At 34.9% G+C, this 26,004-nt stretch overlaps 1 protein-coding gene across 1 annotated transcript in view; it reads right to left on the reverse strand.

Annotated features, from left to right (window-relative positions):
* SEMA3A (semaphorin 3A) overlaps positions 1 to 26,004 on the reverse strand; it is a 524,728-nt gene that overhangs the window by 94,690 nt on the left and 404,034 nt on the right. The window contains 2 exon segments of the mRNA XM_072653227.1: positions 10,877 to 10,996; positions 20,980 to 21,073. Of these exon segments, the coding sequence (XP_072509328.1) occupies positions 10,877 to 10,996; positions 20,980 to 21,073 (214 nt within the window).

Here is a 26,004-nt window from a genome sequence, read left to right on the forward strand (position 1 = left end):
TAAGGTACTCTAAGTGTTAGTCAAAATAATCAAGGCTAACCTCTCTACTTGTGCCCATTACCCTGTTCCTTCCCATATTCAATACGAACTTTCCCCTTCGATAATTTCCTTTTTTCCTCAAACCCAAAATATTCCTAAATGAGCAACGCAAGGAAATAGAAGAAAACAAAACAAAGGAAAAGATGAAATATCCCCAAGGAAATAAAGAGATAGCAAAGGGGCGTTTTGTGCAAAAACTGGGCATGATAAAAGACAAAAATGATAGAGACTTAGGAAGCAGAAGAGATTAAGAAAATGTGGCAAGAATACACAAAATAACTATTTTACAAGAAAGATCTTAAAAGCAGCAATAACCACGATGGTGTGGTGACTGATCTAGAGCCAGACATCCCGTCAAATAAAGTCAAGTGAGCCTTAGGAATCCTTGCTAGCAATAAGGCTCATGGAGGCAATGGAATTTCAGCTGTTATATAAAATCCTAAAAGATGATGATTAAAGTCCTACGCTCACCAGTAAATTTGGAAAACTCCACAGTAGCCACTAAATTGGAAAAGATCAGTTATGTCTCAATCCTAAAGAAGGGCAATGCCAGAGAATGTTCAAATTACTGAACAAAGGCACTCATTTTATGTGCCAATAAGGTTATGCTTAAGATTTGTAATCCAGGTTTCAGCCACATGTGAACCAAAAATTAGCAGAAGAGCAGTCTGGTTTTTGAAGAGGCAGAGAAGCTGGAATACAAATTGTCAACATTTGCTGGAGTTATGAAGAAAGCAAAGGAGTTTCAGAAAGAACAAAAAACTACTTTTACATTCATATGAAAGCCTTTGACTGTGTGGATCACAATATGTAGTAAGCCCTCAAACAGGTGGGAGTACCAGATTATCTTACTTGTCTGCTGAGAAACCTGTGAGTCAAGAAGTAATGGTTTGATCCAAACATGGAACAATAACTGATTGGTTTAAGATTGGAAAAGGATGACAAGGCTGAATATTGTCACCTTAATTATTTAACTCACATAAAGACTACATCATATGAAATACCAGGCTGGACAAATCAAAAACTGGAATTAAGGTTGCTGGGAAAAATAGAAACAATCTCAGATATGCTGATAATACCAGTCTGACGGCAGAAAATGAAGAATTAAGAAGCCTCCTGATGAGGGTAAAACAGGAAAGTGTTAAAAGCTGGCTTGAAACAACATAAAGAAAATGTCCTAAGACCTTGGTAACTGATCCCATCACTTCCTGGCAAATAGAAGGAGATGAAATGGAAACAGTGTCAGATTTTATGTTCTTGGCCTCAAAGATCACTACAGAGGGCAACTACAACCATGAAATTGAAAGATGTTTGCTCCTTTGGAATGAAAGCTGTGGCAAATATGGGCAGCAAACTAAAAAGCAGAGATATTACCTTGCCAACAAAGGAGTCCATACAGTAAAAGGTATGGTTTTCCCAGTAGTAATGATTGGCAGTGAGAACTGGACCATAAAGAAAGGTGAGTGCTGAAGAATTGATGCTTTCAAATTGGAGCTCTGGAGAAGACTTGTGAGAGTCCCTTGGAAAGCAAGGAGATCAAATCAGTCAATTCTTAAAGAAATTAATTCTGATGATTCACTGGAAGATTAAATACCAAAGCGAAGTTTAAATACTTTGGCTACATAATGAAAAGATAGCACTCACTGGAAAAAGAACCTGATGCTGGGAAAGAATGAAGGCAAAGGAAAAAGAGATGATAGAGGATGAGAGGGATATCTAATGACATGGAAGCAACAAATATGAGTTTGGACAGAATTGGAGAGATAGTGGAGGACTGAAGGGCCTGGCGTGTTGTGATCCATGAGATCAGAAGAGTCAGCTGGACTGAACAATAGCTCCTTACCCGTTGCCTACCTCCTTGTGTTTAAACTAAAACACACATTACCTTTTATTCGATCCTGCCCTCGCCTCCAGCTACTGTCTCTACATTTCAAATTCCCTATCTTCCTTCAAGTTTCCACGACAGTGCTTCAGTCAGAAATCTTTCTTTATCCTTACAGATGCTATTGTTTTCACTGACCTTAAACATCCATAAAGCATTCTGATCTTTGCATTGCTTCTTATATTGCATTGATCTCTGTACATGTTGTATTCCTCCAGTGTACTGTAAACTGCTTGAGGGTAGGAACTGTTTCCTTTTTGGTTTTATTTTCAATATCCAAGCACAGCTCCTGGAATGAAGAAGCCACTGACTAAATGATAAGTTGTTGTGTGGGATGGCTCAGGTCCCTACATAAATCAATTACTCAGAGGCCTCTCAAAGTGATGACAGAAAGTTGATTTACTAGATTCTCGAGAATCAGGGCAATCCTGTAGGAGTAGGAAAGCCCAAGACAAAGAAAAGGCAGTGATTTATATAGACCCTAAAGCAAGTCCCTCTCCCCCCACTGACCATTATTCTCATTAGCTGAGAATATGATCTTACATTCTAGACACGAAATCTAACCAATCGCTTTTGAAATGAAGACATTGAAGAATTAGGTAAACTTTATCCAGTCATTGAGACCCTAATGTACTACACAGTTGTATATCCTTATATGGAATTATTCTGTTCTAAAAATATAGTAACCTTGAGCCTCTCAGTCTTACCTCACCTCTGGGAGAAGAATTACAATCTGAGAAGTCTTCACTAAACCTATCCCACTTATTGTGATGAATTGAGTTAAATGGGGTGAGGGAAGTAGAGAATAAGATGCTTACAGAAAAATGTTGACTTCAAACCACTGACATGCTCTGTGATCATGTGCAAATGAATTGCTTATCCTACCTGGGTCAGAGTTCTTTTCTCTGTGAAATAAGGGAGTTGGAGTGGATAATTCTAAATTCCCTTCATGCTTTCATGCCCCAGGCTAGGATAAGGGCCAACAGAATGATACAGAGGTCAAGGAGAATGATCAGGGAGAAAAGCCCATACAATTTGGTCATTAGATGCTCATTAGTGCCCTCTGAGAGTACATTTTCAGAGCAAAGGTGAGGACAACAGTCACATTATAAGAAGTTAATTTGTTAGTGGGGTGGTAAGAAGTAGAGGGCTTGATAACAGATAACTATTGCAAAGTCTATCCATGAGGGAAAAGAGAGAATAGGAGCTTGTCTGGACACCAGGTTAGAGGATAGTTCTGTCTTAGATGATATTTAAATCCATTTATAGATATCATGAAGGAACTCAGTGAGAGAATGAAAACAAATATTAATCAATAAGCACTGATCAAGTACCTATAATACAGCAGGCATTGTGCTAGATTCTGAAGGAAAAAAAGGCAAAATGGGTATTAATGCTTTAAGTTAAGCTAAATTTAAATTAAACATCAGTATTTAATTGAATAAAAAAAGTAAAATTTGTCTTTCTCCAAAAAATAAAATTGTAAAGCAAACAATACAATTTAATGATGTATGTATGTATGTATGTTTAATCATACACAGCTAAATATGATGAATGAAAGACTCTCCATTTCCCAGAATAGTAGGCAATTAAACATTTGAAAAAAGAATGAAGTTTAAAACGTGTTCTTTGAAACTTTGATGGATCTGTGACCTCAGTGAAGTAGCTCAAGTTCTGAAAGATGTTTACCAATCTAGAAAAGCTTTGATGATCAACCAAGCATTTATTAAGCCTTATTATCTGCCAGGCACTATGCCAGATCTTAGGGATACAAGTACAAACAATGAAACAATCCTTACTCTCAGGAACCTTGAATTCAAATAGAGGACAAAATGAGTACATACATGAAGATACAAAACATAAATATAAAGTGAATAAATATAAATAAATACACACATACATTTCATGCCATTATATTCCTGATATAATCTTAGATATTCAGCAATAAATGGGAGGACACACCACCAATAGATTAGTCAGTAGGTGCTAAATTCCTTGGCTGCAGCAACTCATACATTTATTCTTATAAGGTAAAGTCATTTATACTACAGAATTCGTTCATGAAACATTTTTTTTTTTTAAGTAAGGGAGAATGTGCTAATTTTCTAAATGAGAAAGAAGGGGCACTATTGATTTTCTTGTCGTTTTACTATTTATCTACTGAGACATTTCAATTAGAATTCTCCACTGAGACTGTCAGATATTTGTGTGAAGTCTACCTTTGATAACACAATAAGCCTGTTCCTTCTACTAATAGAGATTAGGACATAAGAGGTATTTTGATCAAAACTATCCATGCCATTAAAATTCAATGAACTCTCTTGGCATCACTCAGCTTTATCTGGCTAAAATCCTTTAATTCCCCAGCCCCTGCTGCTTACGTGCTCTAGGCTCATCACACTTAACCTCTGCTTTGGCTTCTCAGAAAAGATTGTATTTCACTCCATTCATAGTTTCAATAGTCCTGCAAGCCACACGCAAGTGCCTGACTAGCCCTTTATACCCAGCACACTAATCTGATTGTTTTTCCACTCTACAAACTCTGGGTCAACAATCAAGCTGCCCGCCAGAAACTAATTAATTTGCAAACAGGCTTCTGTTTTCATGGAGGGAAAGCTTTTGAGAGCCATGTCAGTGAGTCCAGTCACACCATGGTTACATGGATTGTCATGGCATCTTCCGAGTAAAGCCCCTTGCTCACTGTCACTGCACACACGAACTCAGATTATCCAGTCAATAGCAAATCCCTATTGAACACCAACCAAACTCTGAATGCAATGGCTGCAAGAGAGGAAATTGGTACAGACAAGGTCTGTACTCATTAAACTGGTGGTTGGAGAAGAAAGGGAGAGAAAAGAGTCTTGGGGTGGAGGCAGGGGTGGATGTTAGCTATTAAAAGACTTGCTGCAGATAGTGGGCCTTCAGTTGTTGAATGTTTTATGTAGTTTAAAGGGCGAAAAAAGTAACATTCTCAAAAGTAAGAATAGTATTAAAATATGATTTAGTGCATCTCTTCTTAAAATGACTCAATCTGCATCTCTAAATTGGATTTATGTACCATAATAAACATTGCATGTGTTCACTCTTATCTTTTGAATCATGGCACTGCTGTAGCAATCACTTAAAATATGAGGACAACACCATTCTGTTGGAACTGCTATGGAATTAGCACCTTCGTTTTACTGAGATTCCAAAACACAAACAAAAGAGTTGTGGAAAATGAAATGCAAAAGGGCTTTTAAGCAAGTGCTGCATTTTCTCATCTACCTTCTGCTACTCCCTGGATTTTTTAAAATTAAGTCTCACTTCATCACAAAGTTTGATTGTGATAATAAAATGTGGCTATTTACCGTGCTCACATGCCAACATTTATGCATATGATTTCAGCAAAATGCAACATATTCAACATTTTAGAATTTTGTGATTAGTTTACTTTCCTTCTATTCAATACTACATGTAGAGGACAAAGACTCATTTTTGAGGAGGAGAGGAGAGAAACTCATTTCATTAGCATGGGAATCTCCCAGAGTGAAACTACGATAAGCAGAGGCTCAAGAGAGATACTGAGGAAAACTGAGATCTTAAAGTGACTTAATGTGTGGCAGAGTCAGGCCTTGAATCTTGGACTGGACACTGAAGTAATCCCTCTTTCCACTAGGCCATACTGCCTTTCATCAGGTCTTGTACTACTGCTAAATGGAGGGAAGGTTACTCTAAGGAAGGTTTACTAATACTAAGGGTTTTCATTATTTTATTTCAAAATAGTAAGGATACCTTGTCATTAACTTCATAAATCTAAGATCTACTTCATGGGATCTTTCCATGCTGTCTTTTTATTGTTGTTTTACCTAGATCTCAGTCTGTCAGTTAACAAGCACTTTTAAGTACTTACTCTGTCTCACTGAAGGTATTACAGGGTGGGGGAAATGTAAAGGCAAAAATACAAATGAAACCCCAAACCATCCCTGCCTTTAAGAAGCTTATATTTTAATGCAGGAGTGAACATGAAAACAACTAGGTGTGTGTATATATATATATATACACACACATATAATGTATATATACATATATACATTATATATACATATACATATACATGTATACGTATATGTATATGACATACAGTGGAGGGAGTTGGAGAGTTTGAAAGGCCTCTTAAAGAAAGTAGGATTTATATTGAGTTTTAAATGAAATCAGGGAATCCCAAGATTCCAGAGATAACAAGTGACAGAAGCAGAATTTGAACCTAGGACCTCTGATTCCTCATCCAGGACTTTTCCAGCTGCAGTATACTACTTCAGCTGTGGTTTCTGTTAAACAAGTAACTGCATTTTGGATGGCAATGTTAGAGTTTTGAGAACGATTTCAGATGCCAAAAGATGTAATGGATACAGGGCAGGTCTCAGAAGAGAAACCACTGGAATTGAGGTCCTCCTGCCTTTGACACATCTTGGCTATGTGATCCTACTGCATTTCTTTTAGTCTCTCAGTGCCCTGAAGATTTGCCAATCTGAATGGCAGAGGGAGTTTCCTACAATGATGATGAATTCACACATCTTGATAAAACATTAACAAAAAGTATATACTTATAATGATTCTCTCCAGAATCATCAATGGTCTATTTGTGACTCTTATCCTTTGGTGACTTCCTTATGAATCAACTCCTAAGAGAAATGTCACATTTTCCTGATTTCCAGTCCTCCTTCCCGTACCATCAAATTTTCTGAAGATTACTTTAAAATATTTTATTTGGACTTTCCTTGATCTCTGTATTTCGTTTTTCTTATGATTCTAAACCACTTGTCCATTCCTGAATAACTTTTCAGCTCTCAAGTTAATTTATTTTTAGTTTTATAGAGGAAAATATAGCCCTAAGTAATATGGAAAAAATGGTTTGGTTTCATTAAAAAATGACAGACAAATCACATTTTTCTCGTGTGTTTTGTTAGACTGCCTATAAGAAACAGCCCCTATCAAAAGTTGATACCAGCACCAAGAACGTTACTTTCATTTCTAGGCTTCATACATATTTTTTCCTGACAGACTAAACTTTATTTCAGTTGAGATAGGCTAAAGCTCACTCTTTTCCTTTGCTAAAGGGTTGAACATGGAAAATGAGTGTAGGAAAAAGATGAGGTAAAGAAAATTAATGTTTTGGTAATGTTGGCCTGTTTGAGAAAAAAAGTACATTGGTAGGTCACGTGAAAATGATTAGTAGTTTGAGAGTTAAAAGACCCCACAGTTTAGTTTTACTGTGTATTTTTTTTCCAACAGAATATACAAGGAAGGGTATGTGCTTTTTGTCTGAAGGTGAAGTACTGTCTGAATTAAGCGAAAACAAACAAAAGAGAAACTGCTAAATTTTGGTTCAGCAAAACAGACATTAAAAACTATTTAAAACCATTGTACCCCTTTGTTTCCAATTTCAGTTGAGAAGAAGGGCATTCTCTGAACGTGCTTCATTTCCTAGGCTCCTGATGCCTCAGATAAACTGCATGTTATCATAACATCAACCAGCATATACGTAGCTACTTATTCAGTGTCCAAGGCCATCTGATAGCAGTTTGTAATGTGCAATAAAGGGGACAGGGCACAGTAACTGCCAGAAAATACAATACAAATGCCATAAGAGGATTGTGTCCTTGTTTCCTGTCTCAAAGCCTGTGAAATTTAAGAGGGGTTTTTTTTTTAATATTGAATGTTCACTCAGTTCCTATAATACTCAACTGCTTATGTAACCGTAAAATAAGGATTATGAAGGACTTTGTCTCCAGGGTACTGAAACACACAACTAACTGGTTTAAAATATTAAGCCACAAACATGATGAGAAAATCAAGAGGTCTGACAGTCACAAAAAGCAAATAAATTCCAACTTATTTCTAAAACGTCTAATTCAATACTTCTACTTAACTTATAGTTTCCATAAGTGCTAAGTCTACACTATTAGATCATATATTTTTTTCATCCCTTATTATATGTATCTAGGGAATAACTGTCAAAGTATTGTCTATTATTATATTTTTTATCATTTAGGGTAAAAAGGTCCACAGACCTGATTTTGTCTAACATTTGACTCCAAATATTAAATTCCCTTTCTCTACAACCTTCAGAGATTCCATCTACTTAGCAACCCTAAGTAAAAGGCAGTTTGAATTCAGATACACCTTTTACAAACTTCAGAATATAACCATATTCCTCAAAAAGCAAATAAAACAAAAACAGGATGACAAGTAGACTAGAAGACAAAATTCTAGCACGTTCAAGGATACCTTTATGATAGGAACCAGAGTAAGAAACAAAAATCAAGAAAACAATGAATAACCATAACAGCGATCATAATTCCTCTCTCTTAGGAATCAGAAAAACCTTCTTATAAGACAATTTTCTCTTTTTAGCTATTCTCTGAAAATTACAACTGCTGGACAAATAGGCCTAGAGTAAGGATTTGGGACTAAAGAGAGCTCCATATTGCTTAAAGTCTGATTTATAAAACATTTTAAATTCCACTCCATCAGATTAGTGGGAAGGAAACTATTAAAATTTATCTGGAATATGCCAACTTTTTGCTGTAAAGGAGAGGAACTGATTTAGGGAAATTAAAATATCATATGCCAAAGTAAATGTTCATAGCCCTGAAGACCACTGAAAAAAGAATCTTCTCAGATAGTTTTGAGGGTCTGGCAGTGATGATTATGCAGTATATTCTTATTCCACAAAAGTCATTCATTGTATGCATGAATGTATAAACATCATGTCTCCAATTTTATTCCAGAATGGTTTTTCATTTCGGGTAGTTTATGATTCCCAGTCTCTTGCTTCTATGGGATACGTGACTACATCCTCAATCTTAAAGCAGTCCTGGTTTCTGCACCCTGTCAGATGTAACCTCTGTGCTAATTTGGGAAAATCAGTTCTCACATTTTGTGCTGAGAGACTGATAACTGAATTCCTGAAGGAATTACACATTTTCAAAGATGAAGTACAGAGCTGTGGACAATGGCTGTGTTTTCCCATAGTGTAAATTCTTCAGACTCAGCTGTCATCATGCAGGTCTGCAGTACAAAAGCAGCTTTAAGTTGATGACTTGGCTTTATTTCCCCAAGGCCATACAAATGAAATGGGTGCTTCATTCTTTTCAATATCCATATACGTATTACAATCAGGCCTTATTTCTCAAGGATACTGAAAACCTTTATGACCTTTGGAGGTCACATTAGCCCAAAGTCTGCTTCAGATATGTATGTATGTGTGTGTATGAACATGCATTTAAATATATAAATATAGATATAGATGAATTTGTGTATATATATATATATACATATATTTCCTTTCATGCTAATAATACTAATCGTTAATGACATAGCATTTACTGTTTCTCCATAACTAAATTATTAGGACATTTTGAATGGGAGTGCAATTATGTTGACAACTTATGAATCACAGGTACTTCAGTGAAACTATCACTGAAATAAGTGTAGTGTCAGTGTTAAAGGTCTAAGTTCAAGGGAAGGACAGCATATGCAAAGACTTGGACTCTGGGCTTGAAGATTATGGAACCCGCATTCCTGGCCCTATTGCATTTTCTACATGACCCTATTTGTAACTTTGCAGAAGTAAAAATGCACCCAGCTATGCCTCACTATCTAATTCAGTCATATTATGTAGACATAATTCATAATGAAAAACACTCATGAAATCTAAACGGAAACAAATATAAATATATACTTTTCCTTCTGTTTGATGGCTGCTTAAAAATATTTCTAATCTTTCTTAGGCATAACTGCTTTGTATCTCTTGCTCTTTTAAAAATTTCTATATTCTATTATGTGTTACTTTACACTAAACCACTGCTCAGTCTGATGTAAAGGACCTAATGAGAGGAATTAGGAAATTTAGTTTCCAGTCCCAGCTCTGAAAGGATCTATAGAACCTTTGAAAATGCATATTTTCTGCACTCCAGTTTTCTGGGGAAAAGTCAGGGAGGCAGGACATGAAATGTGTATGGCCAGCAGGTAAGACAGCTCACATAGCATATAATGAGCATAATCGAGAGTAATGCCTGTAAAGGCAGGCTGGGGTCAGATTGGGAAGGCTTTTAAATGCCAGAAAAGTTGTATTATATCCTAAAAATCAGGAGGGAGCCATTGCAACAAGTTTCTTCTTTATGCTAACTATCTAATCATACTCCTTAAATTACTGTGTACTAGAAGCAATACCCTTACTCCTTATAGGCAAATTAGGCTAGCTTTTTTTTTCCTTAAAAGGAATTGACCCTTTTTTGACACTAGGCCCAGGGGAATAGAGTCTGACTCCTACCATCACTTCTTCAGCATCTGAGTATAAAACAGACCCAATCAACTCCAGAAGGACTTGGAAGATTAGCAGATTCTCGTGATAGGTAAATAAGGCAAGGAAGCTTTGCTAGGCTAACTCAACTCTAGGTGTCATCAAGGTCTACCCTTGTTGAATACCTTTCACCTGCTATAGCTAATGAAATTAATTTTTATCAACTGCTAAATGACCAAGAAATGTCTCATTTTGTTCCAACATCAGAGAATATGCATAAGTTAGACCTAGGCCAGAAAATACCTTATCTTTTCCTTTTTGGTTTTCTTCTAGGTCTTGATTTTTTTTCTCTCCAAGGAGAAAATCCTTCATGACGTCATTGTTGGCATACAGCAAGTTTTCCTGAATTTTTTATCTTTCTTTTTTTTTTTTCGCTCAGTTTACTTATACTCTCTAATCATGAAATTACCACTAGTAAGCATTCATTAAGGTTCACTAAAATGAAAGCTAATCTTTTATCCTCAGTATAGAAGAAATTTAATTGTTGAACATTCATTGACATCAAGGGCCATATCCAATTTTAAACTAATCAGTCTTTTAGATCTGCATTATTGAATTTTAAAATGTCAGATCAAAGTTTTCACGTTCCTATTGTATGTTTTACATACCATTTAGCCACCTGGAATCATGCTGCTCTGTCCTAATTGGATGGTGGTGCCCAAGAGTTCGGAAAATGGCAAAGTCTCGTCCCATAAAATCAGCTGCAGTTCCAGAGTATAATTCTCCATCTGTGGAGTGAGAGAATATAACAATGAATATATCCTTTAACATCATTCTTATAAGCAAACATTCTCAAATTGATACTGCTCATAAGAGTAAAAAAGAAGGTAGTCTTTCACAAAATTCATTATACTTGGTTAATTTTTCCCTATCAAAAATCCATAGTTTTTAAGGCTTTCAACAAGTTTTCCTCTATATCTTATTGTTGCATTTGTCTGTGGACTTAATAACTAAACAGAGTTATACAGTAAAATGTCACTAAACACAACTGGAGTGAAGGGAGGTCAGTCTGAATTAGTAAAAATGATAGATTGGAGAATATTAGAAAATTATATTTCATTACTTCCAAGTAACAGAAAAGTAACATGAACTAAATTAATAATGCCATATAGCAGTGCTATTGGACTTGCCAGATAATAAGTATAATTTGTAATTAATATATTGTTTTTATTTGCATAGAAAAGCAGAATGGCAAAGTGGATAGAGGTGGGATGGAAACCAAGAACATTTGTGTCCAGCTACTGTTTCTGACACATATTATCTTGTATGACATTGGGGAAGAGCCTTAACCATTGCTCTAGGAAACTGGGAGATGATCATTGGTAGAGAGAGTATGCTGAACTGCCTTGGTCAAGGGAGTTTCCTTACCTTGGATTTCTACATACCAATGAAATTGTAGATCTACTCCCTGTTCCTATTCTCTCTTTTCCTCTTTTTCATTTTTTTTCTCTTTCTATACATATATATATGAATATGAACACACACAGATACATATGTATGTATGAATATACATATATATGCTTTTGAAAAGATTTTATTTGAAAGTTTTAAGTAAATTAGATATTTGTCCTGAATCTTAAAATTTTAACTTTAACAGATAATTTTTATGCATGAATATGAAAGTTATGATTCATTTAAACCTATTTCATCTATGAGGGACTCTATATTAATGAGGATTTATTTTATTTAAAAATTTAGTTCTTTCTTTGTCCAAAGTTTTGGCATGACTTTATTTTCCCTGAATTTCTCAGTACATAGGATAAATTTTCTTTCTTGGTGTATCAGAAGATAGTATTCTCTCCCTTTTTTTTGACAATCATTTAAGTATTTATTGTATTGATTGGACTGAGTGCAATAAAAAAAGCATTTCTAAAACACAGTATAATAAAAAAAAAGATGACTGCAAATGAAACTGCAAATCTATTACATACAACTTGCTATTCCTTTAAACATAAAGTTATCATGTAAATTTCTTTTTTCCCTTTTTTCCCTCTTTCCCACCCTAGAACTGGCTACCATCAGACACAATTATGTATACAAATATGTAAAATCATTCTTTATATATACTTCTATTTATCAGTTCTTTCTACGAGATAGTAGTCTAAAAATAAGTCAATTTCATAGTACCCAGTAGAACATGGAATCCCTCAGAAGTTAAGATAATTCTTTTTTTTTTTTTCCAGGGAGTAGCCCTGTTTTCTCTTTATATCCTTAACACCTGATGTAATGCCTTACATATGGCAAGGTCATAACAAATGTATGTTGTGCTGAGAAAAAAAAAAAGAGTAGTATTAGCATCAGTACAATGCAATTGAAAAGAACAGTAAGAAACCAACAATCAAAATTGAACTGTGAAAAATTAGAATGACCAAGTTTGGATCCAAAGAAGAGATATTAGAAGACATCTCATTCCACCATCCTGAGAAGTTGAAATCATTCTTACATTTATTGATATCATTGCTTGAAACTCTAGACCAGAGTAAGGGATGAACCACAAACAACAAATGTTGTTGAAGAGATAAGTAAGTGAATGGCTATTAGGTGACCAAAGTTCATATGATTTGGGCTATTCCTATTCAGAAAATAAATTGCTACTCTCAGTAGTCTGTTTAAGAAACAAATATATTCACCTATTCTACTATTATTATATTGAAACTAAAAATGTTGTGGAATGATTGTAAAGAGTATGCTTATTAGATTTTTTCTTAATTAAGAGGATAAAGATTATCCATAATTATTAGCATTATATTTTATAATTCTTTAATAGTTCTACTATTTATTAACCTATTAAATCTATAGAAATCTACAGAAAAAATATGTAGATATGAATTTAATTGAGAAAACAGTACACATCTGATTTCTTTTATGCTCATATTTACTTCCCCATCCTTAACTTTCACAGAAATTATTCCTAATATGATAAAAATATTACCAAATTTCCAACCCAAAGCAGTTCTGTTGCTGGAAAATGGATCTCATAATCTATCTGGATCACATTCGCTTGGAATAATCTATACACAATTAGAGAAATGCCCCGTGAGAACAGTTTTTTCATCTTTGCATATCCCTGTCCTGAGAATAAAAAGATTTCATCTTGGAAAAATATGCATAAATGGCCTGACATTTTGTTGGATAATTGTGCAAAAAGTATCTATAATAACGTAGGCACTTCAAAATATAAAACCAAAAAGCCACAGTAATAATGTCAATATTTAAAAAAATTAAACCACCCATCAAGTTCAAATTTCTGAACAGACTCAATGGTAACATACTATAAAATAGTATCCTGAAGGACCACCAGGCAAAGAATCCTGTGTTAAAAGTGCACAGATGTTATAAAGAGACCCACCAATTGGTTTCAAAGGAAATCATGCAGTCAAATATTTCATCTTGTGGATATTAAACCACTGTTTATATTAATATAATGTTCCATCCTTATTGGTTACTGTTTTATGCATCTTTCCTTTAAAAGGAACTAGCTATCTACATACAAAAATGGGATGTTGTGGATTTTTAAAATTTAAGTTACAAATTTTTCTTGATCTGTTTGAATATAAACCTGTAGTTTAAATACGTGCTTTAGTAAGTCATGGACTCTAGGTCTTTGAAAGGTAGTATGACTCTCACGAAAAACTGAGTTAGGGCCTGCATTGTGGTTTTAAATCTTATGAAGTTTTTATTAGGGATGCCGCTGGGGAAGCTCAGCTCAGTAGCCCAAGTATCCTCTGGGTTTCATTTGTTTATTTTGTCAGAAGATCTCCATGAGAGGTTCAACTTCTTGGCCCATGTAGCTTATGATAGTTATGACCAACAGGCTCCAGAAAAGGATGCCTGGAGTCCCTATGTTGTGACTGATGAGTCCTTGATGTGATTTTTGGCTAGGTGGAACCATGGGCCACAGTCCGTAAATACTGACATAGAATGTAAGTTATTCAGTTTACATTTACTCCTTGTATCTGCCAATGCAGAATGTAGGTGCTTAATTAATGCTTATTCCATTGGATTGGAAACAAATCTCCAATGTTCATGCCATTACTTAAAAAAAATTCATGATTGTACACCCATGGCAAAGGACATGCTCTGTTTTATCCCCCTGGAAAAAAATAGCTATTATTCATGGTGAATATGAAGCACATGGTAATCACAAAAGTGAGAAAAGTTGAAAAAGATCACAGAAAAGTTAAAAAATAAATACACACAGCAGATAGATTCAAGTATGACTAGCAGGAGATAGAATTCATTTAACGGTTTGTCTTTTCCATCATTCACCTTACATTTTTTAGTAAAATAATGAATAGTATTATGTAAAATATATTATCAGAGGTAGAACCTTGCACTAACTTTTAATCTCATTTTGTTCTTGTCCACTTCCAAGAAAGCAGAGAAAAAAATCAATACTCAAGAAGATAACGAGGGTGAGTGAGTTTAATTCCTCCTTTAATAAAACAAAGCATGATTAAGAAGATTGATCAGAAGAAGAACTATTGGTTTTATTTAAAACTTTTGAAATGTGAGCAAACTAAATGAATGAGTTAGATGCTAAGGGAAAGATGGAGTGCAATTTTGGGTGTCTCCAGCTATAGAGAAGCCAATTTCATTCTATAATAATGCTCCTATAGGAAGATGTTTATGTGTGGTAGGAAAGGGCAAGGCCAACTATGGAATTATTCTTACTGCTCTCAAGGGTGCATCATTCCACTGTTGACTGTCAATTATATTCAATAAATTCTTAATTTTCCCAGATCTTGGCTTTGCTTTCCTACTTAGGTTTCTGGCAGTGGAGGGCTGCTTGTGTGCGTGTGTGTGATTGTGTGCAAATGCATACATTTTGGAGGGTACAAGAAGAGTTTGGAGGGTTACTTGCTGGCAGGAATTCCTTTCTGGAATATGATTCCTTCAGAGTCGGGGTGGTCTTCTTATGATAATAATAACAACTTCAAATTTTTGTACTGCTTTCAAACTTCCAATCTGTCTTCCTCAAAGTAATCCTGGGAGGTGTTTAAAGTAAATGCTATTATTTCTGTTTACAAAAGAAGAAACTGAGGCACAGAGGAGTTACATGATTGACTTAAGGTCACACAGAGTGTAAGTGCTAAATCCAGGTCTCAGATTCTGATCTTTTGAACTCACAGTCAAGTTTTCCTTTTACAACAACACTTTCTGTAAGCATGAATACTGATGGTACAGCCACATTGTTAGCAGAATATTTCACTGGTATAGGCCCATTAACCAGAATGTTTATTCTCTCTTCTCCAGTGCTTTATATTACAAAGTAAAATAGCCCACAAAATAGTTTTAGCCATTGTAACGATGTGTAGATAACATATTTGTCTCTTTAGAATGACCAGAAATACTTATATGGTAGGACCTTACTCTCACCATTTTGGTTTTAAAGATAAAATTGACTGAAACTTGATTAAGATACTGGTGGTTGTAATTTCATTTAGAAATATTTTTGTGAGTGCTAGCCCAGTCATGAATAAAAATATCTGTTTTACTTTTATTTGTCATTTCACTTGAAATAGAATCATATTTTAAGTATGATGTGCTTTGAGAATTATTTTATATTTGTACATAGATATCAAATAGTATTATCCATTATTCACATGATTTTGACCTCATGTATATATGTATGTTCATGTGTATATATATATACATACACACACAAATACACTAATATATTAATACATACATCCACACATGAATATGAGCTCTTCCAAAAGTCATAGTTTAGTTTTAAGCACTAAGATTTGGGGACATCCTTTCTGTGCTCCGTGTGTGTGTGTGTGTGTGTGTGTGTGTGTGTGTGTGGAATCACCACAAGACGTTAAAAATAAAAATAAAACAAGAAGTTAAAAATAAAAATAAAGAATTTTTTACAGATCTTAGTTCATTAACTAATGCACAGGAAGTAGTATGTGGGGAAAAACCAGTTGCAGATACTCTGTCCAGTAACAGCCCTTTACCTCATCACTACACAAAACCCTCTGTGGGGAGTCTGGTATAACAAAAACAAATAAATGGGCCCAAAATAAATTGGTGCTGACATGCATACCGAACTTGAAATACCATATACTAACTGTCAAAAGAAGGAAGTTACCATTTGAATACAACTCCATGTTTTTTCTCTCACTGTAAGCTTTCTGAGTCTCTAAGGGAAGTTTCCCTTACTGAACTAAACAAAGAAGACAGTTCAGTGAACTCTAAGAGCATTTTCAGCATGTTTGAGATACCAAGGAACATATTAAACAAAGGTCAGATGTTTTCTGGATTTTCTTTACACAGCTCAAAATAAAATAAAAATGTGGCTTAGATCAGTTGGGGTGTTACATTACCATTCCTTAAATGGGTGAGGTGAGGGAAAACAGAGGACAAAGAAAACATATCCTGCTGATGTTTCAAAATTAGTATTGCAGGTGAAAAATATTAGACTGATGAAGGCAACAAAATAAACATACCTACGGCTAGAACCCATTTTACACCCTAAGATTGCTACCACAACAAAGTAAATTCCATTTCTAGTGGAACATAATAGTTAAAAAGAAGGGGGAAAAGTATATAGATAAAAATGTGAGATGTATGCCTCATGCATGAAAATAGAGTGAATGAATATATGTATATGTACAAAGTACACGTATACACATAGATGTGTACATGCATATGCGTTTTTATGATTTACTTTTCTATTCCCTATCTGGGTCAAGGAAAGGACTCAGGTAAAGAATAAAAATTGAGTTTTCATACCATTATAGTACTCTACTACTTTCTTTTTTCTATATCCTATATGCTTCAATTAAGGTAAGACTACTGCAGAGGGACTGGATGGGACCCTTTTCCCCCCAACCCCGTGGAGCATTGACCCCACACCCAGACAACTTCCAAGGCAACATATGACTCAGTATTAAATACCTCATACTCTATGGTGGCTACTCCATGCCATTACTGGACCTGGAACAGGAAAAGGATTTTTAAACAAGAGTGTACCGCCATCTCCCTCTCTCTCCTTCTCTTTTTTCCTATCTGGCCAGAGTCTAGTATTATTCAAACATGTATATCAGGAAGATGTGCTCCAATTGAATCCTCCTATGCCTTTTCTTTCTCATATGCCTTTGCTCATGCTGTCCCAGAAATCTGGAATGTCTTCTCCTTCCCACATTGTGCCAGCAGAATTTCTATCCATCCAGTAAAGCAAAACTCAAATGTTAACTCTTCCATGAGGCCTTCCATGTTTCCTCATTGGTAATGGCCTTTCTTCCTAGACCTCACACAACACTGTTTTGCATCTCTGGAATGTACTCATTATGTATTATTATGTAGTGACTACTTGTGTTTTGTTGTAATTTCCATTAGACTAAAAGCTCCAGAAGGGAAGAATCTTAATTCCCTTTAGCATGCAAAAGTGATATATGCATAGTAGGCATTAGCAAATGTTTTTGAATGTTGTTGAATGAACGAAATTTTAGCTAACAATCTTCAGTCTCTGAATTGATTTCAATGCTTCATCTCACATAGACAATATTTCTAAATGATTGGTAGAAAGAAAGGATAGAATAAAAGAAATAAAGAAAGGAAAAGTGCTCGTTTGTTGTTCAATTAATTGTATAGATGTGAAGTGATTGTTTAACTATTGAGGAAATACTCAGTTTTGCTTCTTGAAAGCATGGCTGCATTCTCTTAGCAGCTGGAATTTATTCAGAGCAGGGTAGCAATTGCTACCTTTAATGAACAAGTTTTAAAGAAAATAATGAAAAATGTTTGCAGGTGGGTACAATAAGAAACATGCTTCTAAAAATACTGGAACAATTTAATAATGATGAAATGTTCTTTTATAACACTACTGAACTTTATCAAAAGAGACTTGGAAAATGAAGGACACTTGACATGTATTTGAGATTTGATTTTAGTGGACACATATAACTTAGCCCCAGAATAAGAACTACTCATAATCATTAAGGAACTTGGGATACTCTGGGGAGACAGAATCAATTAACATCGATATTTGGGATAATCACATTCTCTTTCACCTTTGGGGAAAACTGAAAATAGTTTAGTGATTGTATTGGTGATGAAGAATTGGAGTCAGTCTATTTCAAAGGATAATTTGGAACTTGTGGACAGTGCCATATGACCAACACTTTGGGTACTCTTCTAGAAAGGGACAACATCTTTCCCCTTCTAAAAACTTTGCCTTTTGGACTGGTCTTAGGGCAATTTGCACAAAATGTTTCATGAACGTAGCCTATATTTGGTAGGAATGAAAACCCTTCTTTCAAGGACAACTAGAAACTGCCCATGTGAAGACTTGCACATGAGAATTTCTATTATGATGGAGTATCCATCTATAAAGGAGACTTCTTTAAGCTATTGAGTATTATTTTTACTGCTGCACAAGACTGATTGCCAAAAATAACCCAACAAGGAGGATTAAATGAACCACAAGAGGAAGAATTTACAGTATAGCTATAAAAAAGAAAATAACTACAAGAAAGGGAGTTGCAATACTTGAATTAAAAAGGGGTTGTGAGCATGTTGAACAACCTTACCAGCTTAGTGTAGTTTCTTCCTAGCCATCCATCTGACTGAGAAATAATTTTTATTCTACTTTAAATGAGACCATAGATTTGTAATTAAAAGGGAATTTAGAGACTATCTCACTGAATTCCCTCATTTTATAGATGAGAATCAGAAAAATGAAGTGAGTGGTCTAAGGTCACACATGTAGTTAGTAAAAGAGGCAAGATTTGAACTCAGGGGTTTTGTTGGTTAAGCATATTAAAATATATTTCATTAATATTTATTTAAGGCCCTCCTTTAGACTTTAATTTATTAGTGTTAAGACAGCAGTCCTTCCTTTAACACCCTGAAATTTTAGTACCTACTTTTTTCTCCTTCCATATTATTACAGATTTTCCAAGACAATTTTCAAAGGAAGCCAAAATCTTGAAGTTTAAAATTCTGTGTTGACTTTCTGTGTTGGCGTACCATATGCACAACATCATGCCTACTTGTCAACATCCTCTGTCAACTTCATAAGAAAGCTCATGATCCAATAAAGCTCCATGGAGAAACACATGAAAGATTCAAATTGCTTGAGGCACTAATTTGTATACCATCTTATTTTAGAAATAAACCTTCCCCCTCTTTTGTACAATTTGAATAAATGCAGGCTACAAGTTTGAACAAGGTAAGACTCCTCCCATTTGGCTGACTATGTTTTAAAATTTTTATTGTGTGCCCTCAAGGAAGTCATTTGAGTGTAATCATTAGGCCTGCTGTGAATAGGAAAATTATAAGCTTGCTATGTTTGCTGCATTCCTCCTTGACTAACCTTCTGCTAAACTGCAGCAAAATGGAGCCAAACTGATTATTAAAGGAAGCCCTAAAATTGCATGTATTTGAGGAGTAATGGAGAAGATAGTTCATGCTGAAGCACTTTTATTTATCATAGAACAGGGATCAGTGAATTCTGGAAAATATATCCTCATACTTGCTTAAGGTGCCAATCAGTGGAACTAGGGTTAGGATCATTTGTTTTCGGTCAAAAAGTGAATTGTAAAGGACAAAAGAATGGCGGGAAATCATGTTTTCTGAAGTCTTTACAATTTAGAGGGAAAATAGATTTTTCTTTTCAAGTATTTAAGGTTTATATAATTGCTATCATGTTATTTTTAATTAATTTTTCATAAAATAATTCATTCTATCAATGAGGAAGGAAAGAATTTTCAAATCATTTTACAAAGCTTACTCAATAAGTTGTAGGCAGGAACGGAATTAGAATCCAGAATCCTTTACGTTTTAATCTGTTTATGCATACCCACAGGTAGAATTATGAAAAACTCTCAGATCATGAGTTTTGGGGATGAAACCAGGCCTTTGGGTAGAAAAAAACTGGAATTCCTATCATACTCCAACCAAGATCATATCTATTTCCTTCCTTTTCTCTCTCCAAACCTGACTATATCTCTTCTCCCAATGGCTAGGTTGGCAGATTGAAAAACATATAAAGAATGAAAGAAGAGAGAATTGAAGAGGAAGATGTCAAGGATCCTGTAGCAGTTTTTCACTGGAAATAAGGGAGAAGAAGTAAAGTCACCAACCAATACAAAAATTATAAGGCTGTTTTTTGTTTTTTTCTTTTGTTCACTTTAAGGTTGGTCAAACAGGTTAGTGTGATTGATAACTAATGATTCTAGTTAACTCTCAAACCTGCTGTGCAGACCAACTACGCTGATTGGTTTGCTCAAAAACTAGGATAAGGATGATGATTCATGGGGCTATTCTTCTGACAGGTATGCTACGCAAACTGAATCTCACTTTTGTATGGTTTGCTAAACTCACTGTGTAATTGCTTTTCTTAGATTCATATAATCAAGAATCAGAATTGGAGGTACTATCTCATTCCAAAAAAACAGATAAAAAATCTTGAAGTATTCCTAACAATATGTAGAGGTATGGGAAGACTTTTTTAGGTATCGATAAATCATTTCAAAGTCAATTAAAATGCTCTAAGTTTGATAGTGTCTATTAGTAAAAGTAGCATTTAGCATTTTATCTCTTTTTCCAGAACATTTAAACAGATAACACTTGACAACCTCCTGAAAAGATTTCAAGATAAAAAATGTATAACCTTGGTAAAGGAAAAAAAAAAAGAACAAGCAACCTGGTAGTGATCTACAGAAAATGTTTTTCTCATTTATTGTTGACTACGCACCTATTAAAAGAGATGCTGTCAGCAGTTTGGGGTCATATGGACTCTTTCCACGGCCATTTTCAAAATGTGAATCCTCCAGCTTAAAAATGTTGTCCTGTTGGTGAAAAAAGGATTATATTTATTTAAGGGAAGGAGTATTTCTCAGGTCAGTTCAAATATTCTTTAAGAGAGGATGCGAATTTGTGTCCGTCTGCAAGGGAGATATTTGTGAATTCTGTATATTTAGAACACTAAATTAGAAATAACTCTATCTACAGCCAATAGCTTCCTATATTACGGGGAAAAAGTTCTCTTCATTAACATGACTATACAGATATGTAGACTTGAAAATCTGTATTAACAAAAAAATACATATGCATAAATTCTACTTAGCTCTGCAATTTTGATGAGAGAAAAGGCAGAACATAAAAATTCAAGAGATGTTTTACTTGATTGCTTGCATACATCAGTCACCTCCTTCACCAGCTTATATTGTGCAAGGCCATACATAGGCATTTTGTACTAATGGAACCCCATAAATAGTTATTATGCACATAAAAATGTAAGTAACTGGAGGAGGGGATTTCCAGCTGGGGCCTGGACTTCTCTAAATGTTTCTTGCTCCTAAATACTCCAATGTGTTTACATTCCTAATGTTGTAATATATAGTAGTCTGGTTCTTTATAGGTATAAATTCTTTTCCATGGAGTATTAGTTTGGGATTATAGTATGGGTGGTCAGATGATCTTAGATTTAGCTGTGAAAAAGACCTTAGAGATCATCTAATCTAATCTTTTCATTTTCCAGATAAGGAATCTGAGACCTAGAAAGGTTAAGTGATTGTCCAAGGTCACACATGCAGAAATAGCTGAGCCAGGAATGAACATAAGTACACCGAATCTGAAGGTAACCTTTATCCTCGATACTAAACAAAATCATTTACTAAAGTGAACCAAAAAGGAATGATATTACATTAACTCTAAAGAGTGATCATCAAGTGAGAATAAAGAGTGATCCAACTGATCTTTTATGGCCCACTACATTTGCATTATAGAACTCTACACTTATCAAATAAACCTCATTCTCCCTTCTATGGGAAGAAGTTGACAATTGATTGTCTTCGATTTGAAGGAAAGGTAATTTTATGTCTCTTACTCCCCTTCTTATATTTTTCCTCAGTGATGCTTAGTAGCTAAGACAAAGAGGGAAACATTCTTTCTTGACCTGATGCTCTTATGGCTCTGTTATATGCTATATGAAAACATGCATTTCTGGAGGCAAGATAAAAGAATGATGTAGAGATATTCATCTTAGTTCCTCTCCACTGGGGAATTATTTGCCCAGAGTATTGTCGATAAGTTTAGAAGACTATCTTCCTACTCAATGTGGCAAACGCCAAATTTTAGAAGTACTTGGATTATTGCTGAGGGCCTCACTAGAGGCTTTTTGGTTTAGAGACTTTGTAAGCCCTCTGATATCAAATTCTGCAATTCAGCTAGAATGAGGCATACCCAAGAACTTTGACACAGGTCAATAATTTCATGCATAAGAACAGACTTTAAAATTCAAGGTTAACTTTAAAGGTTACATTACCTTGATTAGATAGATATACATATGCCATAATGATTGAATCTTATAGAGGATAAGTTTAAAGATATTGATAATTACATCCTTCCTGAAGGCAATCTAGTTAGCTTTATCCCAATTTCTCATCATTTTGAATCCACTGAATATTAGAACATGAGTTCCTTGTTTCTAGTCTTTCTTTGTATCACCAGCTTTTACCACAGTGCCTGGTATATAATAGGTGCTTAATGAAGTAGGTGCTTGGTTCACTGAGAATATATAAATAATTGATTCAATTCAATAAACTTTTATTAAGTACCTACTATATGTAAGGCAGTGTGCTTTGTAATGGGGATACAAAGATTGATACCATACAGGCTCTGCTCTTAGGGAGCTTTCAGTCTTAGGGAGGAAACACAAATAAATGAGTATCATAGAAGAAGATAAGGACAATGGAGAGCTCCAGGCAAAGTATTAGCATAAATCTGAGGGCTGAGAGAGATCACTTTGACATGAGGTGACAAGAGGATCAGAGAAATTTTGATGGAGGAGAGAAAGGACCAAAGCGGTGGCAGAGAGGAGAAAAACAAGAACTATTTTTCATTTATATAAGAGGCTTGGGAACTTAAAGTCTATGTGCAGAGAAAAGAGTAAAGATAATTCCAAGATTATTAACTTGGCTAAAGGGAAGGATAATGGTTCTATCAGCTCCAAATGACTAGTTAAGTAGAGGGATAGAGTGTGGAGGGAAGAGAGTTCAGTTGTGGATACATCAAGTTTGAGATGCCAGCAAAGCAAACAATTGGAAACTTTCCACAAGTCATCAAAATATAGTATTCAAGCTCTGCAGAGATTGTTGTGAGAGGTAAATTTGGGGTCATCTGAATAAAGGATGATATTACCACATCAGATGGCTTAGGAAGAATAGTGAATAGGGTCTAGGACAGAACCTTGGACTATTCTGTCTGTCTCTGTCTCTTTCCCTGTCTCTCTGTCTCTCTCCCTCTCTGTCTCTCTGTCTATGTCTCTGTCTCTGTCTCTCTCTGTCTCTCTGTTTCTGTCTCTGTGTGTGTGTCTCTGTCTCTCTCTGTGTCTTTCTCTCTGTCTCTGTTTCTCTCTGTGTGCCTCTCTCTCTGTCTCTGTTTCTCTCTCTGTGCCTCTCTCTCTGTATCTCTCTCTGCCTCTGTGTCTCTCTGTCTGTCTCTGTCTCTCTCTCCATATGTATGTACATATATACATATGTGTATGTGTGCATGTACACATATACTTTAAGTATATCTAATGAGTGTGTAGAAGAAGAGAATAAGGGAGACCGAGAAGATGTGATGATGGACAAAGATGGGGAAAAACATGAGTAGAACTTAGAGGCCCATAGGATATCAAGAAGGAGGGCAGGGTTAAAAGACTTCAGAGTTATCAAGGAGGATATGAACAGGGTGGGGAAAAGGCACTGGATTTCAGATCATTAATGATCCAGAAAGAGCTATTTCAGGAGAGTGATGGGAACAGAAGCCAGATTGCAAAGGGTTTAAGAATGATTGAGCAGTGAGACTGTAATGATTATCTGATGGAAACTTACATTTCATAGAAGGTCTAAAGGAACTCTCCAAATTATTCCTCATGAATTAGATTAAAATGAAGAGGAAACAAATCCCTAAACTATCTCAGCTGCTAAGCTATTCAGATCATGGTTACTAGATTTTTTCCATTTTATAGTAGGGGGTCTACATTTAGCAATTATTTAATTTTCTCAAGATTTTTCAGATGTTTACTGGACATAAACCCCTAAATGTTTCTTTACTGGTAATTCATGTGGAAAATAGAACATATATTAAAGAAATGGAAATGTTATTATTGCAAAATCAATATGATAAAAATGTATCCTTGGAATATCTAAAACATACAAAGCAAATTGTTGACACTATTTTAAATTTTTTCTGTCCTCTACAACAATCCCAACAAAACTTAGTGAAATCATGCATGCACTCAGATTCAAAAAATTTGCCATGAAAATGTAATGAAGGCCAGAGATACAGCAATACATTCAATTAAAAAATATTACTGGCATAGCACACAAAAAAATGTACAAGGATCTTCTTAAGTCATATAGAAAAGTTGACCAGATTTGATAAAACAAAAGGGGTAATGTAGTTTTGTAATAATAAGAAAAACTCTACTCTGCCATTATATCCTTATGTTACCTGAATAACTTCATGATTACTCTGAATGACTGCACTATAAGCAACAGAAAAAAAAATGAGACTATCCAAGGAATGGAATCTACTCTGGTGAAGGGACTTGGGATCATTTTATAGAGGACTGGCTCAAGGAAATGGGGTCATTTAGCTTAGAGAACAAATGACTCTAAATCATTATTGATTAGAGAAATCCAAATTAAAACAACTCTGAGGTACCACCTCACACCTATTAGATTGGCTAATATGACAAAAAAGGAAAATATCATGTATTAAAGAACATGTGGGAAAACTGGGACACTGATACACTGTTGGTAGTTGTGAACTGATCCATCCATTCTGGAGACACTTTGGTACTATGCCCAAAGGGCTATAAAACTGTGCATACCCTTTGATCTAGTAACATCATTGCTATGTCTATATCCCAAAGACATTCCAAAAAATATGTGTTGGGGGGAGAGGATCTATTTGTACAAAAAATATTTACAGCAGCTCTTTTTCTGGTGGCTAAGAATTGCAAATCAAAGGGATTTCCCAATCAATTGGGGAATGGCTAAATAAGCTATGGTATATGATTACAATGGAATATTACTATTCTATAAGAAATGACAAGATGATTTCAGAAAAAAAAAACTGGAAAGACTTACATGAACTGATGCAAAGTGAAGTAAAAAGAACCATATCATTGTAGTGACAATAACACTGTTCAATGAAGAACTGTGAATGGGTTAGCCATTCAAGATTCAAGATAATCCAAAAGGACTAATGATGAAGCATACTATCCACCTCCAGAGAAAGTACTTATATTATTTGCATACAGATTGAAGCATGCAATATTTCACTTTCTTTCACTCATTTTCTTTTATTTACATCTTCTTGTACAAAAATGACTAATATGAAAATGTTTTACGATTAAACATGTATAACATATCTGATATATATAACTATATATCCCTTTAAATACTGCACTATAGAACATATTTGATATTATTCTTTCTGTTGTGTCATTAGCAGGTTCAATGGTCTTTTTTAAAAATCCTGATGCATTAGTGAATTAATTAAGGAGAATTTTTTTAAGGCATAAGTGACTCCAAGTCAAGATACCAAAGGACTAATACAAAACCAGAGAAATATAGGAAACATGTTGTCTGTTCTCCTGCTTCTGTAGAGGACCAGCATACTTATCAAGGAACATGGCTGTTATTTTAACAGACCCTAGGGAGGGCGATACTTGAACATTTTCAAACAGTTCGTTCTAAAGCACATTGCTTCAACGTTAGTTTTC

Source organism: Notamacropus eugenii, chromosome 3 (genome assembly GCF_028372415.1).
Source record: "Notamacropus eugenii isolate mMacEug1 chromosome 3, mMacEug1.pri_v2, whole genome shotgun sequence".
Taxonomy (NCBI): domain Eukaryota; kingdom Metazoa; phylum Chordata; class Mammalia; order Diprotodontia; family Macropodidae; genus Notamacropus; species Notamacropus eugenii.